At 38.3% G+C, this 20,470-nt stretch overlaps 2 protein-coding genes across 9 annotated transcripts in view; one reads left to right on the forward strand and one right to left on the reverse strand.

Moving 5' to 3' along the window:
• Window positions 1-20,470, forward strand: part of FRY (FRY microtubule binding protein) — a 428,026-nt gene that overhangs the window by 339,279 nt on the left and 68,277 nt on the right. For all 8 annotated transcript variants that reach the window (XM_055317436.1, XM_055317438.1, XM_055317431.1 and 5 more), the window contains 8 exons: window positions 488-656; window positions 1,821-1,911; window positions 7,119-7,201; window positions 12,784-12,934; window positions 13,455-13,558; window positions 14,327-14,512; window positions 17,124-17,322; window positions 18,744-18,865. In XM_055317436.1, the coding sequence (XP_055173411.1) occupies window positions 488-656; window positions 1,821-1,911; window positions 7,119-7,201; window positions 12,784-12,934; window positions 13,455-13,558; window positions 14,327-14,512; window positions 17,124-17,322; window positions 18,744-18,865 (1,105 nt within the window). The remainder of the gene's footprint in view (window positions 1-487; window positions 657-1,820; window positions 1,912-7,118; window positions 7,202-12,783; window positions 12,935-13,454; window positions 13,559-14,326; window positions 14,513-17,123; window positions 17,323-18,743; window positions 18,866-20,470) is intronic.
• The window catches only part of ZAR1L (zygote arrest 1 like), a 134,321-nt gene that overhangs the window by 10,713 nt on the left and 103,138 nt on the right, over window positions 1-20,470 (reverse strand). The gene's annotated exons all lie outside the window — the stretch shown is intronic.

Below are 20,470 nucleotides of genomic sequence, written 5' to 3' on the forward strand. Positions count from 1 at the left end.
CTTAGGTTTGACTGTGAGGGCCACAGTAATTCAGAGCTTTAATTCAGAGTTGTTTTTAAAATTTAAAACCATACAAATAGCTAAATTTTTTTTTCTAGGGGAGTAGAGAAGAGCAGGGGACTGGATTCCTTATTTAAACAAAAATAACTAGCAGTTTTTCCCACGGTTTGTACAAATAAAATTCTTTCTAGATAAGGCCTTAGGTGGCAAGTTTGCAGTTTAGAGAAAATTCATGTGCCCCATAAGTTTTGTAAACCTGGCCACTAGAGAAGTTCAGGCCTTCACCAAGTGGCCCTATCAGACATGCATGTGAAGAGAGGCAAATTTTAATCCAAACACTTTGGTTCACACTAGGAAACTGCAAAGCTGAGCCACCAGGATGGCAGCTCTGAGGATGACACATTCATTGAAAGGAATAGGTTACAGTCTAGCATTCTTGTGGGCGAGGCTCTAGAAGACATCCCGTGTGTTCTGTGTTTCTTCTCAGATTAAAAAGGTGGCGATATATTTGTGCCGTAACAACACCATTCAGACCATGGAAGAGCTTCTCTTTGAGCTGCAGCAGACGGAGCCAGTAAACCCCATTGTCCAGCACTGTGACAACCCGCCCTTCTACCGCTTTGCAGCCAGCAGCAAGGCCTCTGCAGCAGCCTCTGGTAGGGGAAGGGCAGCTGGGTGGGCATCTTGTCTTGGATCTCTGGATTTTTCTTAATGGAGAGCACTGAAGGGATAAGTGTGTATGTGTGTGTTACTTTTTCTTCTTCCTGTATAAACTTTCATTTAAGAGATGGCTTTAGGGGCGCCTAGGTGGTTCAGGCAGAAGTGTCTGCCTTCAGTTCAGGTCGTGATATCAGGGTCCCAGGATCAAGTCCTCTATCAGGCTCCCTGTTCAGTGGGGAGTCTGCTTCTCCTTCTCCCTCTGCCCCTCCTCCTGCTCATGCCTGCTCTCATGCTCCCTCTTTCTCTCTCTCTCAATTAAATAAATAAAATAAAATCTTAAAAAAAAAGATAGATTCAAAATAGCTGAGATTCCTCAAGGGCATTGTTGTTTAATAAAATCATTTTAGAAGGGTGACCATCAGTCAGTGACCTGGTACTGGTAAGCCATGGAGCTTTATACTTTAGACTGATCCCTGGCAGGACATAGCAATCACTTAGGAATCTCATTTCTAGACCCTCCTTCTCGTATCTATGGAATTTTCTTGGCTAATAGTCTCCCAGGGTTAACTAAAATGCTCAATGGTATTATCACTTGCAATAAATTGGCTTCTCGGCATCATTTTATGAAATATATAGCATCCTCCTTAAGTTCCTTCCTTTTGATTTTCCTAATATTGTAACCACCTTCAAATCTCCCTCGTCTCCTGGTCTCTTATGCCCTTTGTTTGCCCTGCGCCTGCTGCCAGAACATGTTCTCACAGAGTAACAGTGGCCCAGGGATCAGAAACTCTAGGTACTTGGACTTGCTTCACTAACATTAGTTTAATAACTCCTGGACCCAGAAATACTAAAGCAGTAAGTGGCAGGGTCAGCCACTATAAATAAGCTCATTACCTAAGTGGTCAGGAAGAAGGGGATTCAAGAATGTTGTAGCCTCACTTTATAAGAGAGTTAAGGAATTTGGTTTGAGCATAACACATGTCTGGGATTCTCTCATTTCAGTGCTGTGGGCGTAGAAGTTTGTTTAGAATGTTTGAGATTGTATAGAAGATGTAAGGAATCTTTCAAACATGAGATTTTATGAGAAATCCTTCGCTGTAATTACTGGGGACCTGGGTTTAAACCCTTACCCCTACATTTTTTTCTAATCCTACCTATAGGAACCACTTCCAGCAGCAACACAGTGGTTGCTGGCCAGGACAGTTTCCCAGATGCCGAGGAGAGCAAGATACTGAAAGAATCTGATGAGAGGTTGGTACACAAATTTGGCTTAATATCCAGTATAACTTTTAGCAATATACAAAGGCATCAGTAAGAATTTGTGGTGTTTCATAAATTATACATATACAATTAAATTCTTCTTTGCTTTTAGAAACACAAAGTGACTCTGATTCTGCTCTGTATATCCCTAAAGATAATGATTTCTCCCTGAGAAAAGCCAGAGGAGAGAAAGATTAAGAGGGATGTCATTCTGGTGGCTGGATCCCACTTACTTATGCAGGGCTTACTAAAAACCACTGGTTGTTCTGTTAGAGGGCACAGACCATCTGGAATTAGAGGGAATTTCCATGTGAAATTTTCAAATCTGATTGCAGAATGATTGCTTAGAGATTGGGCAGTTGTCTGGGGGTGAGTTAAATGAAATGTCATAATTTTTATTTAATCTTTACATTGTCAATTTTGGTTAACTAACAGCACTGCCTTTTTCTGCTAAAAGAAGCCTCTATCCCCTTCACATTAGCTCTTTAATGGTATTTCTCTTGCCCCTTTACATTGCCCAGAAGCTACTCATAAGTAAAAATCTGCATCGCTGTTTCCTGTAGTTAATTGTGAAGAGCAGAGAAACAAACAAAAAGAAAGAAATAGGACTCAAATTAAAAAACAAAAAGTAGATGGGGCACCTGGGTGGCTCAGTAGTTAAGCATCTGACTCTTGATTTCGGCTCAGGTCTTGATCTCAGGATCATGAGATGGAGCCCTGCTTCCGACTTCATGCTCAGAGGGGGGTCTGCTTAAGGATGCTCTCCCTCTCCCTCTGCCCCCTCCCCCGACTTGCACAATCAATCAATAACATCTTTTAAAAAATGAAATAAAAATTAGAATGATTCTCCTAGTGTTGAAACTGCTTAGGCTGAGCATTTTCTAGTGAAAACTCCTGAGGAGCCCTTTCACTTAAGAAACTAGTGGCAAGGATGATATACTCACAAATTCATAATGGAGAAAATGCAATAGATCACATAATGAAAATGTTTCTAGATGTTTCATGACCATCCTCAGGCTTTCATCCTGTGCATGGTAATATGGCAGGGGGGCTGCAGGTGGAAGGTATCTGACATAAGAGGGACTGCCTGTGGAGTTCTGAAGGCTCATTTGCAATGCAGGCCCTTCTCAGATTCCTCAGTACATTCATTCCTGGGTTGCTGTACTGCCTTTAGGCAGATGCTCATCCACATGAGCCTTCCTTCAGGCTAAAAGCCCAAACCCAGTGGATCATGATCATAGACCTCGTCCTTTACAGATGTCTAATAAAGGCCTTTCTCTCTGAAGGCCTTTATTAGAATATAAATTTACTCTGAAATGAGTAAAGGTATTCATACTCCATATGTCAGTGACAATACAAGAATATTAACATGTTTTTAATCTGTATTTGTTAGTACCTTCTTTGGAAAACTTCCTCATGGTGAATAATCACATTATATTTCTCTAAAGATATTTCTTCTTTCTAGTTGGTGTGTAACATTCTTTATCATTTATTGTCTAGACTGAATTTTCCATCTTAATTTTATTTAGGGTAGAAAGGTGATACATGTCTATATATTAACATCTTACTACAAAGGCCCCTTTGGGACAAGAGTCCTGAGTGTCCTTCCCAAGTTTTTAGTGGTGGCTCTTGAAATTAAGTCAGTCATTTCTGTAATATCAAGACCAGAGAGCACCTCCAATAGAGGCTTTCTTGTTTAACTCTTGCTTTCCTCCTCTGTCAGTGCTGGCCATTGGAAAGCCAGTATGTACCCACACTTTTTTTATATATATGCTATATATATCTGGTTCTTTCATAATGGCTATATCTATTTACCTATAGCTTTATTGTTCATATTTATATACATATGTCATACATATATGAATATTTTATCCCAAAGGATACCATTATTCTATTGATCCTATACCCCACCTGCACTATTTCTCTAATACATTCTCTCTTTTCTATGAAAGTAGACTGCTCCTTCAGTGTAAAATACCATATGTCTCTTGAACTACTCATTACTGTTCCTTCCTTGTAGACCCTGTCAGGTTGATTTATAGGTACTTGTACACATGCTTTTCTCAACCACTAGATTTTCATTCTTGGAAAATAGAGACCATACATCTTGTATACATATTGCTATCCTTAATGATTAGCCTACTATGCTGCACATAGTCGGAATTCTTTGATGTTTATTCAGTATGTGAATGAAAATGGGAGAAATTTCACAGCCCCAGAGACAAGCTGTCCAAACACCATCTTGCCCCTCTTGCTAACCCCATTACAGAAGACAGTTACTTACTCTGTTCTTTACAGTCCTTGTAGGCAAAGAGTCTACAGATACAATTGGTTAGAAATACTGACCAGGCTTCTGTGTTACCCAACTCCTGGGGGTACTGGTCACCAAAATACATTATTGGACTCCAGAGGGCGCCATATAATTGTGCAAAAAAGCAGTCCTGATGCCATGTTTTTTGGTTAGGTTAATGGTCCTTTGATGTATTTCACTATTTAATACTATCATATCTACTAACAAAATGTTTGGATAGGTCTGGTACCATTAAAACAATGATAAAAGAATAAGAGCCAAGCTAAGGGGAGAGGAAGATAGTTGTGTCAAAAGTCTTCAAGTTCTCATTAAGGAAAACTAGTAAAAGTTAATATTAACCTAACCTTGAGTTCTTCAATAACCAAAGTAACAAAGAAGAATACAGTGAATTTCATAACTTTCAATATGTAAAAATAAATGAAAATGATTCATTGGAAGCTACTAATGGAAACTACCCTAAATTCAAAGAAGGATTTATTGTGTAGGATTTTTTATTAAACAACAAGTGAACACATTTTTTATTAAAATAGCTGTTTATAGCAGTTGGTAAAATATGCAGACCCAAACTCCGTAAGTATTTTCAGTACATCAACCCTTAATAAGTGCTTATTTGTTAAAAAAAAAAAAAATAAGTGCTTATTTGATAAATTTATAGTTCCATGAAAGGATTTTTCCTAGGGAGCAAAGCAATAAGCTTCACATGTATAAATTTCTGGTAATCTCTGTTGACACAGGGGTAGAGATTAATAATCTACAAAAAGTTGCCTAAGTATTAATTTGAGCTAAATCAGCAAGAGAAAATTTAGAGAAACATTTTGTCCTTCAAATTCCTCTGAACCCTAAACCAAAAATTATTTTCTTCAAGTCAGGAAAGCAAAGCAAAATATCAGATTTTACTCTTAAGAGGAAGTTTTTACTCCCTCAACCCCACCCAAGCTTACACTTTATTACATTATAGTTTTGATCTTCCCAGAGTAAAGAGAATAGTCTGGAAGGGGCATGCTGCTCTTGTTCATCTTGGCTTCATAACCTCTGCCTCACACCCCTTTAGATGCATCTCAAAGGAAAAGGGAATGATTGTCATCCATTCTACAATTCTTTCCTGCCTGGTCCTTCCAGAACGTGATTATAAGGCCAGCATAGACTATATGGTTCATGAGCCCTCTGTCCCATAGTAATCTCCAGATGTGGAATTCTTTCATTTCCCTGATTTTGTTCCTTGCTAAATGAGGTCTGGTCTCAAGCATACATTGTTTTTTACTTGGCATTTAATCAGCACAAGTATGATTAAAGGACATCTTCAAAAAGTGGTTAAGTTGGAATGCCTGGGTGGTTCAGCCGTTGAGTGTCCACCTTCGGCTTAGGGTGTGATCCTGGAGTCTTGGGATCGAGTCCCACATCAGGCTTCTTGTGGGGAACCTGCTTCTCCCTCTGCGTATGTCTCTGCCCCTCTCTCTGTGTGTCTCTCATAAATAAATAAAATCTTTTTAAAAAGTGATAAGTTTGTCACTTTCCTAATTTCATAAGTTCAGTCTGATATAGACAGACTGAGCAGATGTCCTAGCTGTTCTGTTTTATGGATTCACAAAGCAATAGCCCAAAAGATATGACAATAAAGCTTGAAATACAGAGTTATTAGGGAAAATAGTCTCTGTCACGGGAAAGAAAAAGTTGCTATAAACATCTAAGAGGTGAATAAAACTAAAGTTATTATAGTCTTACATTTCCATGTTCATCAAATCTAAGTCACTGATGACTCAGTGATGAACCTCAATATTCTGAGGTTATACAAGGTAGGAATCTTAATGACACATCCAGTGCTTTTTCCTAAAGCATATATTTTTCTCCATACTAGAGGACAGTTATAGCCCTGCATTCCCCAGTGTTCTAGAGGGAAATAAGTGTTGATCTGTTGTCAATTAAGGCAGAACACTTGTCAGTAATGAAGGGGAGCATACCTGCTATGGTTTGAATTTCCCAGATTTTTCTATAGAGCCTTAATTCTTTGCTTTGACTACATATATATAATGGAAGGGGCTTGCTGTTCTCATTCATCTTGGCTTCATAACCTCTGCCTCACACTGCTTTAGATGTATCTCAAGGGAAAAGAGAAGGAGTGTCATCCATTCTACAATTCTTAATTGTAGAATATATATATATATTCTATATATATATATGATGAAACCTGTTTGTATCATTTTATATAAAATAAACATAGACAACGTTTTATCATCACTTCCCCTCAACCACATCCTTGCCCTACATTGTAGGCCTTTAGATGACAAAAATACTATTGATTTGAAAGCCTTTGGTGCCCTGAAGAGGGAAGGCAAGACAACCTAGAAATTCAAGGTAGAAATATAATAACTAGTATCTTATAGTTGGATGTTTCAGTTTGGGAAAATCTTCAGATCATTTTTAAGGGAAACTGTAAAGCTGATAAAGTCCAAGATTTGTTATGAAATCATTTTTGTATATCTCCAATTGTATTTAATTTGACTTAATCAATCAGCAACTATTTATTGACCTATTGCCAGGCTACCATGTGAATCAGGGATTCAAATTGTTCAGTGAATAAAGGACTCAAATTATTCAGTGTCATTCCCATTTTCTTTCCAAACAAATGTTATTTTCTGGCTCCATTCAAGTACTACCCTTAAAATAGTTATCTTGGCAAGGCTTGAACTTGTGCTTCTGAGCAAGGGTGAGCACTGGCCCTCTCAAGGAGAACAAAATGCTTCAGGTACAATTCTTACAGTATTCCTTTAAGAAAAGCATCATTGGAACATATTGCCAGAAACTCAGCCACTAAATAGTGGTATGTGTTCATGAGCAACAGCACACATACACACATCAGTATTTCCAATGGTTGTTCTTGTATTTGAAGGTTTAGTAACGTCATCAGAGCCCACACCCGCCTAGAGTCAAGATACAGCAATAGCTCTGGAGGATCATATGATGAAGATAAAAGTAAGTACCAGCAGGTTGTTCAGATGGAATACAGGTGGTTGGGGAGTGGAAAAATGAGCATTTTGATTATTCCTGTTCTAATTACTCAGAAAAGACCTAAAGATATTAAGTAACCATGTAATCCAACTATGCAGGTGAGCATAGTTAGCACCTTAAAAATAAAAAGCCACATGGTGACAAATAAAAATTAGAAGACTTCAAACTACTGCCCAAATCTGTATGTTTATATTCTTGGCATTTTTCCTTGGTGATACAGGTGGGAAAACACTATTAAGAATTGCCCTGTTTAAAAAAAAAAAAAAAAAAAAAAGAATTGCCCTGTTAGAGGGATCCCTGGGTGGCGCAGCGGTTTGGCGCCTGCCTTTGGCCCAGGGCGCGATCCTGGAGACCCGGGATCGAATCCCACCCACATCGGGCTCCCGGTGCATGGAGCCTGCTTCTCCCTCTGCCTGTGTCTCTGCCTCTCTCTCTCTCTCTGTGACTATCATAAATAAAAATTAAAAAAAATAAAAAATAAAAAAAAGAATTGCCCTGTTAGAGAACAAATGTTGCTGTTCATTTTTTCAAACTATCTTAGGAATGGATTTGACCTTTAAGCCCTGTGAGTCAGCTTGCCCAGGGTAGGATCTGTTTTCACATTGAATCTTTCAATGGCATAGTCCTAGTAGCCGAGTGAAAACCTCACTGAACTAGGAGATAGAATTGTCACAGGAATTTCTTCATACCCTGGGAAGGTGGGAACACCAAAGAGGTCAATGCATTCATTCATTTTGTGTAAGCCTGAACAGCTTCTGTGGATACTGGGCAGGTAAAGGACATCACTTGGTCACAAGTTGCAGAAATTCTGGAACCAAAGAACACTCCCTGTGACATTTCAGTATGCTGAGGAAATCAGATAAACTATTTATCTGTCTTTTTTTTGTGGAAATTGTAAATATGATGGTATTTCATGAGTTAGGTTCATTTGTCAATGCATAGGACCTTTGTAGCTATAGCTGTTGTTCTGATTTGTTCTGTTTTATGGAAAATGTACAAAGTGGGTAAGACCTACATAGTTGTAATCACACCATATTTCAGCTGCCCTGACTCTGCTTCTTAATGGCCCTTCTTCAGCATTGAAAATACCAATTGGAAGGATGTCTAAAATCCACAAATAATTGCCATACTTTAACTTAGGTTGAGTTTCAACTATGTCCTTAAATAGCTTCTTACTAGGACCATACGTCTGAGGGATAATAAAGCTGTATTTTCTTTTCTTTCTTTGCCCCATCAGAGGACCATACCATCCAAACACTGAATGTCTGAAATCTCAGGGGTACTGACCATCAGTTTTAGATGGGACTAGATTTTACAGATGAGGAGAGTAGTCATTGAGAAATTGAGAGTTGTGGTTCAAGAAAAGCCTGGTTACAATGCAATAGTTAGTAACTCAGAATGAAGGGGGGAAAAAAGCATCATGAAAAGGTGAAGCCATCAAATCCTGACCCTCCCTCCACCCTAGAATGTGACAAACATAATAACAAAACATAATACTCTATGACTGTGGATTTTGCATCAAGAATATTGCTGTCTTTGCCAGTTGGTTCTTTTAAAGTGTGTCTCTTTGCTCTAGGTCCAGGACATAGACTTTGATAGAAATGGTATAATAAAGTAATTTTAATCATTTTGAAAATACATAAATAGTGAATTTCAGAGGATAATTATAATAAAACAAGATAATTATGTCATTATACAAACTCATATCACTGGCTTAAAGGGACAAAAAGAAAAAGTAATAGAAATATTTGTGAAGAGGAAAAAACCTATAGTGAATAGTTATGAAAGTCATAAAAAGAAGTCTAATGTTATCATCATGGCCTCTATTTCACCTAGAAATGTTGTGTGATAAATTTATTGTGCCAGCATAAACAGCATTTTAATGGCAAAAGTTTGGTACAGGATTCGAATTCACATTAAGGAGGCCACATGATGTGCTGAGCACTGGGTGTCATACACAACTGATGAATTACTGAACACTACATCTGAAACTAATGATGCACTATATGTTGGCTAATTGAATTTAAATTAAAAAAAAGAATTTGCTTTCAGTTGAGTCGTGTGTCAGTAATATCCTTTACAGGATACAGTTGTTGACCAGAGAAATTTGAGTTCATAGCATGTCTTTTGGAAACTGAGAGCTTATATTTTAAATTATTCATTATAAGAGAAAATGCAATTGAGTTACTCAAAACATATTCTCATCACTGAAAAACCCAGAGAATATATACTAAGATCATTTTTCAGGTGTTTAAGTAAGGGAATTTAACTCTGGTTGTCTGGAGGAAGTAGCACATTTAATAGGGCACAAATCCCCTTATGACTTTGGTAACTGGGTCCTCCCTGATGTATTTTTGGTTCTATCTACACAGTGGGGGAAATGGCGTATGCCATAAGAAAAGCAAAGATTGGTAGGCTCAATTCCAAAACCTTATGGCCAAGCATCTGGTGTATGTTAAGGGCAATTGTTTTCTCCCTGAATTCCTGGGAAGATCAGTAAAGATAGGAAGAATAAGAAGGAATCAGGAGAGACCTAGTGCCCCAGGGCTTCATAATCTGTGTTTACCCAGATGAAAGGACTGTGTACAGCCTCTTGAGAGTATTTTCTATTATTAAAAAAAAAAAAAAACACCTGTACTATCTTGAGTAAAATGGACAAAAAAAAAAAAAAAAAACAACCAACCAAACAAACAGGATTTAGGCCTAGATCTATAAAGATCTTCCTACCAATATTATGTAAGCCTTTTTAGAACTTATAATATCTGGATTATTCTCCAAGGCCGTATGCTGGTGTATTTAACCCTATAATAAGGATAAAACTAGTTGAGCTAGATAGCAGCTGAGTCCTAACTGTAGAAAAGCAGTTTCAGGCCAACTTATTCCTAATCCAATCACTAAAAATCCAGCACATTTTTGCTGATCAGATGTGTATCTGAGAACATCACTGAAACGAAGGTATATCCTTTCCTAACAGAAATCTCACAAGTTTATTTTTTTCTTAATTCTTTGATATTCTTCCCACTTTTGCTCTCCTTTTAAGTTTATTATAGAGCAGCTGAATACTTACAAGTGAATTTTGCAATTAGCTTATCCTAGATGGTTACTCAAAACATTAATTTGCTGAAAGTGAAACATTCCCTAGGTAATTTAATGGGAGGTCTGAGATGAAGAGCTGTCACATATACTTTACATTTTTTTCTGGGCTAAACCTGTTGTGGCCAAGGTCAATGGCCAAGAATTTATAGGGTTCCAGCTGCTCAATTTTTGGTGTGTTAGTAAGAACCAACAATTACTTTCTGAGGCAAATCCTGACCTTACCCCTGGAAACTCCCTTCTCTGACATCCTAGAAATGGGCTGTGTCCTCATGCCTGCCCTTGCTCCAAGCCCCAATCTTCACAATGGGAAGACACCCCCTCCACTGGCTCTGCTAACCATGAAGACCAGCATTCTACATAGGACCAGCAGCCTCCAATCTGTTACCTCTCACTGCCTTTTAAAAGTGCTGCCAAGAAAAACTTCATATGGTAGAAATTGCCTGAAGATGATCTAATACATCCTTCTTCTTAATACACTACAAGCTATCCCAGTATTGAGCCAGCTTGTCTGAAGCCATCTACTGGACTCATGTGGCCCCCAGTGGAACTGCTTGTCTTTGAATGCCCCTGGACTCTACTGAGAGCATTATAAGAAAGAGCTCCATGATGAGTCTGGCTAAAGGTTTATCAATTCTCTTCATCTTTTCTGAGAACCAGCTCCTGGTCTCATTGATCTGTTCTTTTTTTTTTTTTTAAGTTTCTATATTCTTTATTTCTTCTCTAACTTTATGATTTCATCTTCCTTCTCCCGGATTGGGGTTTGATCTTTTTCTAGCTCCTTCAGGCTTAAGGTTCGTTGTTTTGAAATTCGCTGCTGTGTTTACTTTAAAGATATGTTGAGGAGGTCATCCATTCAAAAAATATTTTATTCCCTGCTGCATGTCAGATACTGTTCTAGGTACTAGGGAAACCATGAACAAAATAAAGTTTCTGGGGTGGTGGAGTTTATATGAGAGTTGGAGGAGGCACTCAGAGTCAGTGAATGGGTGATCCGTGCCAGGAAGGAAAACTAAACCCTGATGAGAGGTTAGAAAATGACAGCGGGGCGGGAGGTGGGGGGGAGGCATAGGGGGAGGACTTTAAATAGAGTGGTCCCGGAAATCCTCTGAGATAAACTGATACTTGAGTAGAGACCTGTGTGAGGTGAAAGAGCCACAGGCTCTCCAGGGAAGAGCACTGCAGCCAAAGGGAATGCTAGACATGGAGGCCTTGAAGCTGGACAGTACCTCCAGTGATCACACTTGTTGTTACAAGAAAGCCAGAATGACCAGGGTGGTACAAGCAAGGAGGATGGTTGTAGGAGACAAGCCAAGATAGTAACAGCAAGAAGACCTTGAAAGGCCTTAAACGGCAGGGTGTAGAGTTTGGACTTTCATTTTGAATAGAAAAGGGAGCCAGTGGAGGGTGTCAAGCAGAGAAAAAGACATAAATAAACTTCTGTTTTTAAAGGATTGCTGTGGCTGCTCTGGAAAACAGGCTGTAGAAGGGCAAGGATGGAAGGAGGGCATAGTACGGAGGCCATTGCAGTCACCACGTGAAAGAACGTGGTGGCTTACATTGGCAGTGCTGGAGATGGTGAAAAGTGGTCTTATTCTGGATTTGTTTTGAAGGTAGCGCTCACTATTCAGTTAGTTGCCGAGTAACCTAACCTCTGTTTCCCCTCTGTAAAGTAGCAATAAGAGGCACTTATTTTTGGGCTATGAATATGTGCAATGCAGGGGCACCTGGGTGGCTCAGATGGTTGAGCATCTGACTTGATTTCAACTTAGGTTGTGATTTCAGGGTCTTGAGATCAAGCTCCATGTCAGGCTCTGAGTTCAACAGGGAGTCTGCTTGAGACTCAGTGTCTCTCTCTCTCTTCTCTCTCTTCCCCTCCTCCTTCTATCCCTCTCCCCCTCTTTGCCCCTCCCTCCTCAAATTAATCTTTAAAAAAATGATGTGCAATACATAGAGCAGTACCTGGTATAAAGGAAGTACTCTGTGTTTACTCTTTATGTTATTATTTTTATTATTACTTTTATCCTCATCATTATGATGATGATAAGTTGGATGTGAGATGTGACAGAGAAGTCAGGGATAGCTCTAAGGCTCCTGTCCTGAGCAAAATGGAAATATGGAATTACATTTTATTGCAATGGGGAAGATTGGAGTAAGACCAAGTTCTCACAGTGGTGGGGATTTACATGATTTAGTGTTTTCTTTGTGCGTCTGTATTTTCCATTGCTCTATAATGCATAATTATATATTAGATTATCAAAAAATAAAGGAACTAAAAAATCTTATCAAGTAATTCTAACCCATTGATCCTATAATTTATATTCACCCAATGGGATGGTTAGAAAGTTATTTTTATTAGCCTAAATTTTGTAAGACTCTACAAACACCAAATAGGGAAAACAATTATCATCTCTTCCTAAAAATAACACACGCTTGTCTTTCTCACCCTATAGATGACCCAATTTCTCCCTATACGGGCTGGCTGTTGACTATTACAGAGACCAAACAGCCACAGCCCCTTCCCATGCCTTGTACTGGAGGATGCTGGGCCCCTCTGGTTGACTATCTTCCAGAAACCATCACTCCCCGGGGTCCCCTCCACAGGTAAGTGGCATGTGTGGGTAGAGGAAAATGACTGCTAAACTTTGGCTGGACTTTTACTCCTATGAGAAGAGAGAAATCATTCCAGGTCCCACCAAATGAAATGAACTTTAAATCAGAGGGACCATGCACGACTTGAATTGCAGCTCTCAGCATATTTGTAGAGTTTGGTTGAATATTAACCAATGTGCAAAGCTGCCCTTGCTACATAAAATTTTTCCTTGATGCAATCTGGATATGAATATGCATTCTGTGATGATTTTTAGGCTGTAACTCTTCCTCCCTCAGCTCTTATTACCAAATGACTAGTAAGACTCCTTGTGGTATGATCAGCTCAGCCAACATTTCTTCATTTTGTGGAGTTCTGTGCTATGTCAGAAACTAAACTCCATTTCCCTGGAACAAGGGTCTTACATAATTCTTCAGCAGGGCTTACAGGTTGTATTTAACTATGACTTAATAACTTATCAATGTATTTCCATCTTTTCAGAAGTTACATTAATTTCATCATGTCATTGATTAGGTGCAATATTGCTGTTATTTTTATGACTGAGATGGTGGTGGATCACAGTGTGAGAGAAGATTGGGCTCTTCATCTACCATTATTACTTCATGCTGTCTTCTTAGGTAAGATTGGCTCTAAGAGGAATTCTAGCCAATAGGGTCAAAAACCTATAGATGTAATCCAGAGAGCTTTTCTTTTACATTTACATCCTGCTTTCCTCATTTCTGAAATATTTAGTCTCTTCCATTTTTCATTGCTTCTATGTGACATCTGCTCTGCAATTTTAGTTGATCAGCCATTGTTTAAAATTGTCCTATTACTGCACTATAGAGTGGTACCTCTCTAATGTTATAAACATACCCAAAACAGGTTGGGGCTCTTTGAGGGTCTTTGGCTAGCTGTGATTAGTTTCAAGCCATGAGACACTGTTGGTGCACAGAGAGAAACAATATAGTGCACAGCCAGCCATCACTGAGATTTTAAAGTAGCCAAATTGTAGAGAAAAAAAAAAAAAAGGGAAGGAGGAACAAGCCAGGAAGACTCAGAAGTTTAGTTACAGAAAGATGAACAAAGTTAGAATCCTTCAGTTAGCAGAGACATCCAGGGAAGACAACATCCCAGGAAGAAGGAATGCTAACCATGTCAAATGCTACTGAGAGGTCAAGAAAAGTCCATCTATCAGCATTTAATGAGAACATTTGATTTAAGGAATAAAGCATTCTATTTTTCCTAAGCCCAACTTCTTTATGTTGGTAACACAAACAATAACAAAGAAAACCGAACATTCTTTTAACATGTTCCTCCTGAGTGACTTGGAATCTTTACTATCCCTGGAATCTAAACAAGCTTAAAACTTGTTTGTACTAAGCGATTTCACTGTTTTGTTCCAGGTTTGGACCACTACCGGCCTGAAGTCTTTGAACACAGCAAAAAATTGCTTCTTCACCTCTTGATTGCCCTCTCTTGCAACAGCAATTTTCATACCATTGCTTCTGTGCTCCTACAGACTCGAGAGATGGGCGAAGCTAAGACTCTAACAGTTCAGCCAGCTTATCAACCAGAGTATCTCTACACAGGTAACAAAAGGAGTGGCAGAGAGCCTGAGACAGAATCACAAATGCAAAGATGGGGTGTTGGCAGAGCCCAAATTAACTCCCCTAGTGTGATCACCTCCCAACTTTCCAAGCAAGCAAGTAGCAGCATGATAAATATGCACCATCTCACCTGATGGTTAACTTGGTTCTCAAAATCCTTCTTCATTATTGAATACTTTCAAATGTCTTTTTCCTTATTATTATTGTTGCTACTCTCATTAAATATGTTCCTACTGATACACTGAAAATTAAGATGTCCTTTGGCCAAGAGCATCAGTCTCAAACACTGAAGGATGAGAATCCACAAAACAGTGACCTTTTCCATCACCTTGAGAGCAGGTCATTGCCAGGGTGCCAGATGTATCATTTGTGTACTTTCCAGCTTCCCTGGGGGAGTTTTCACTTTATTAAGTTACTGACTTTTCTGGAAGGCACCATGACTGGAAGTCTACTAAGAATCATTGCTATTTTGAAACCAAAATTTTCTTAGAAATGGGAACAGGAAGCATTAGCTGAATCATGTTTGAGTCAAATTCTGCTGTGTCCAGGTATTTATGAAAACTTTCCCCAAAGGGTTGACCAGTGGTTTTCATTTAGAATCGAAACATTTAATATATCCTAAAATGATAATGAATTAGCATTCCTGAATATTTTGTACATAATTTTGGCACTGGATATGGTGTGGTACTTCCTGTGTAACCATGTATTTTATTCATAATCTTGAAAAGGATGTGCCTTACACTCAGTGCTTTCTTGTCCTTTGACAGACATGAAAATATTTCTTTGGGGAAAAAAAAGATATTTCTTTGGAAAACAAATAGGAAGTCACTAAGTCTGAGACATAGGGACTACCGACCTTCATTTAAGCCCTTTATTTTAAAACAAGCTGCACGTTATTGAAAATAACCCATCAGGGCACCTGAGTGGCACAGTGGTTGAACATCTGACTCCAGCTCAGGGCATCCTTTCTACAGGGAGCCTGCTTCTCCCTCTGTCTGTGTCTCTGCCTCTCTCTCAGTGTCTCTCATGAATGAATAAATAAAATCTTAAAAAAAAAAAAAAGAAAAGAACCCATTAATAGCCAGAGACACAAAACTCTCTTTACTATAGGTGTTTAATTAAAAGAATCTGAAGACCTCTGGCTGTCCTAACTCCCCAGTATAAGGATGTATTCCATTAAGCACATGGTCTTAGACTGAGAATAGTATAATGTCCATTAAATTGTATACCTCTGAGTGCATCAGTTTTGTATTCACTATACTAACCGATGTGGCATAAAGTAAGGATTTACAAAACAAAACATACCATAGTCAAGACAGCAGATAGCTAAAATGATTGAATCTGTAGCATACATGGAATAGGCATACAAAGAGTTTAGAAAATGTCTCTTCTTCATAAACATTTATTAATAGTTATTGAACACCTGGCTTCAACTATGGTTGCTTTCAAATCCAAACTAAAAACTTGTGTGATAGAAATTATTGTCTTAATCTTATTATAATAGGAAATCAAGGTACAGAGAAGTTATATAAACTTCCTGAGGAATATGAATAATAGTGAAAGGGAATATAAGGGAAGGGAGAAGAAATGTGTGGGAAATATCAGAAAGGGAGACAGAACATAAAGACTTCTAACTCTGGGAAATGAACTAGGGGTGGTGGAGGGGGAGGAGGGCGGGGGGTGGGGGTGAATGGGTGACGGGCACTGAGGGGGACACTTGACGGGATGAGCACTGGGTGTTATTCTGTATGTTGGTAAATCGAACACCAATAAAAATTAATTTATTAAAAAAAATAAAATAAACTCCCTGAGATTGCATAGTAAATGGCAAAGATGATATTCAGGCCTAGGGCTCCTCACTCCTATTTCAGGGTATCTATCAGATACACCAGAACTATGGACTTTTTATGATTATTAAGTAGGATAAAAGAGATGGTTATGTATATACATTTTCAAACCAACAACATACCCAGAGATATAAAATGATAACTAAATATGAGGTGGGGAAAAAAACATAGTATTTGTTTATACCATATTTCTTTGATGAGATATAATTTATTAAAACATTAATATGCACATAATAGTCACAGTTTTAAACTCATTTACTCAAAATATTATGTAGAGCTCATCAATTATTAGGTGCTGGTATCCTCAAAAATGGTATCATTTTACCGATTTAAGTAGTCTAATACCCAGGAATAATTTATGAACAGTACAGTAGAATCCAGATGTATAGTGGAAATGTTTGTGGGCCTATCCACACGTGTGTGCAGGTGCACACAGATGCATGTACACATATGCACATCCACACATATGCACACATACCACTTCTTTTGTGGAAAGCATCAACTCAAACTTCAGAGTAGAAAACAGCAAATCACACTCCTATTACCAAAAACACTCTGGTTTACATGGCAGTGCAACTATTCCATAAGCAAGGAAAGAATATCAGCCTCATTTCATCATAACCACAGCCAAAATCAAATGTTTTCTCCAAAACATTTAAATAACTACACACTTCTGTTTGCTCACCTCCTAACCTCATTAAGCACCCTGCCTAGCACATTCTACCATGACTTTCTTGTCCTACCAGGTGGCTTTGACTTCCTGAGAGAGGACCAGTCATCCCCAGTGCCAGACTCGGGGCTGAGCTCCAGTTCCACGTCGTCCAGCATCAGCCTGGGGGGTAGCAGTGGGAACCTCCCTCAGATGACCCAGGAGGTAGAGGATGCAGACACAACTGCTGAAGCAGATGAGAAAGCAAACAAGCTGATTGAGTTTCTGACAACCAGGTAGTGAGGGGTCAGAACACAGGGGCCTGTTTCTGGGTTGGTCTTTTGGGGAAATGTCATCACATTTAAACCACACAGGTGGAAAAGCAAGCCCATGGTTTTAGATAAATTGTATCTGCTATAGTCTGTGTACCAGGCAGATCCTGGCAGAAGTTGTCTAAGATCCCACTGTTGGCACAGTTGATGGGCAGGAATTTTCACGTACAAAGACAACACAGCAGATGGAGGCAGGACACAGTAGTGCCCCACGGTGAGGGATGACTTTAATTGTCTGTTAGAGCTGCCAGGATCTGGGAGTTCTGAGACTTGGCAGAGAACATCACTCTGGAAACCAAATATATTAGCCACAGTCGACCCAGGAGCAGCTGCAGAGGGGATCATTGTCTGCTCATTTAATCCAGAGTCATTTATAAATGGAAGTCAGAAACAATAGGAAGCATGATAGGAAAGGAAGCCAACTGATGATCAAAATCAAGAAAGACTGAAAGCAATCCTGTTTTTTCAAGTCTTCTGGTTCTTCTGATGAACAATTTAGTTTGTAAAGCTTCAGAATTTCTAGCACCCCAAGGTCCAGTATTTGTATTAAGAAAACTATGCTTATCTTTGTATGGGGGGAGGAGTGCTATCTTTTCTCAGTGCATTAAATCCCAAAGTGTAGTCTGCATAGATGTTATCTGATACCGACATAATTTTTCTGTCTTCCACAAATGCACCAATTAGTGCAAAAAAGGAAAAAAGCATTTTCTTTCCTCAATTAATGATTCAGAGTATTCTTTGCAGTTCTCAGTTCAATATAGGATTTAATGAACAGGAAGCTTCAAAAGGGGTTGATAGTGCCTACAACCAGGGTATCTCAAAGACCTGAATGGTTTGTGGAGAATGAAAGTATGCTTACCACTCAACACTGTCAGTACCATGTGTTGAGAAGAGTGTTCTCTGAAATTCTCACATCTGACTGCATCCTGTTCTTCTTGTTGAAAACCAAGTAGCTATCAGAGGCTGTATCTTTAATTTGTTTCTACAATATTTGGCAGCCTAATGATATGCTTCTGATAAAAGCATCATCTCTGCAAATCTAAAATGTACAAATAGATTGTACAAATGTACAAATCTAAATGTACAAATAAAATTAACATTTTATTTTGACAAACATGTAGTATCTATTATGTGGAAACACTGTTCTGGTGAATTGAGAGATTTTAATTCTGTGAGTGAATTTTGTGAGGTTTTCATTTTGTGAGTAAAACATAAGAGTATGCTCTTAAGCTTTATAAGACTAAAATTTACCCCCACATTAATCAGTAAAATTTAAAAATCCATACTGCGCCTTTGGAGTTACAACTGCATACATGGTTTTAAAAATGCAAAATTATTATATTCATATAGTTATATTTTTTAACATTTTGTATGTTTTGTTTAAGGGCATTTGGTCCACTTTGGTGCCATGAAGACATCACACCCAAAAATCAAAATTCAAAGAGTGCTGAACAGCTCACTAATTTTCTACGTCATGTTGTATCAGTATTTAAAGACTCCAAATCAGGTACTTTATCCTATTTCCCCAAATGTCACTTACAACATTTTCTGTAATGGAACATATTCTTCCCATTATAACCACACATTTCATATATGTGTATGTGTCTGTCTGTGTGTGTGTGTGTGGTTCTGCATTTAGCATTGATAGCAGAAGAATATTCATAGGGGAACTTTGAGGCTTAGTTCAGATGTGCCTAACTGAATGATTGTTAATGTCACATATTCTTGCATTATATTCTATCAAATAATTCCCAAAGGTCACTGTTCTCCTTGCTTCATATACCTCATTAGAATTAAACTATGCCTTATAATATTAATTTTATTTAGAGAAGGCCATGACACAACACACATATGAAAAGATGCTCAAGGGGATCCCTGGGTGGCCCAGCGGTTTAGCGCCTACCTTTGGCCCAGGGCGCGATCCTGGAGTCCCGGGATCGAGTCCCACGTCAGGCTCATGCCATGGAACCTGCTTCTCCCTCCTCCTGTGTCTCTGCCTCTGTCTCTCTCTCTGTCTCTCTCTGTCTCTCTCTGTCTATCACGAATAAATAAATAAATCTTTAAAAAAAAAAGATGCTCAACATCACTAACCATCAGGGAAATGCAAATCAAAACCATAATGAGATATCACCTCACACCTGTCAGAATGGCTAGAATCAAAAAGACAAGAAATAACAAATGTGGGCAAGAATGTGGAGGAAAAGGTACCCTCATGTATTGTTGGTGGGAAGGTAAACTGTTGCAGCTACTGTGGAAAACAGTATGGAATTTCCTCAAAACATTAAAAATAGAAATATCAAATGATTCAGTAATTGTGCTACTGAGCATTTATCCAAAAAGAAATTGAAGAAAATGAAAACACCAATTTGAAAAGATACATGCCCTCCTGTTTATTGTAGCATTATTTGCAATAGCCAAGATATGGAAGTAATCCAAGTGTCCATCCATAGATGAATAGATAAGGAAGATGTGGTATGTATGTATGTATATAAATGTAGATATATATTCATTCCATATATATTCCATTATATATAATATACATAATAAACTTACTATATAATGGAATATTATATAGCTATAAAAAGGATGAGTGGTTTTTTTTTTTTCACCATTTATGGCAACATGAATGTACCCAGAGGATATTATGCTAAGTGAAGTTAGTCAGATTGAGGGAAAAAATCCAATATGATTTCATTCATATGTGGAATGTTAAAAAACAAAACCTGAATAAACAAACAAAAGCAAAATCAGACCTATAAATAAAGAAAACAAACTGAAGACTATGAGAGAGAAGGGAATACGGATATGGGCAAGATGGGTAAAGGGGAGCAGGAGATACAGGTTTCCAGTTATAGAAGGAATAAGTTACAGGGATAGAAGGCACAGCATAGGGAATATAGTCAATGATACTGTAATAGTGACAGATGGAAGCTCCCCTTATGGTGAGCATCACATATAGAGAAGCTGAATCACTGTGTTGTACACCTGAAACTAATGTGACTGTATGTCAAGTATACTCAAATTTAAAATTTTGCTAAAAAAAAGAACATGAGTAATAATTATTGACTGTATCAAGACTCAACTGAGAAAAAGTGAGACTTGAAAACTAGTT

This window comes from Nyctereutes procyonoides, unplaced genomic scaffold, assembly GCF_905146905.1.
Source record: "Nyctereutes procyonoides isolate TBG_1078 unplaced genomic scaffold, NYPRO_anot_genome, whole genome shotgun sequence".
Classification (NCBI taxonomy): Eukaryota; Metazoa; Chordata; class Mammalia; order Carnivora; family Canidae; genus Nyctereutes; species Nyctereutes procyonoides.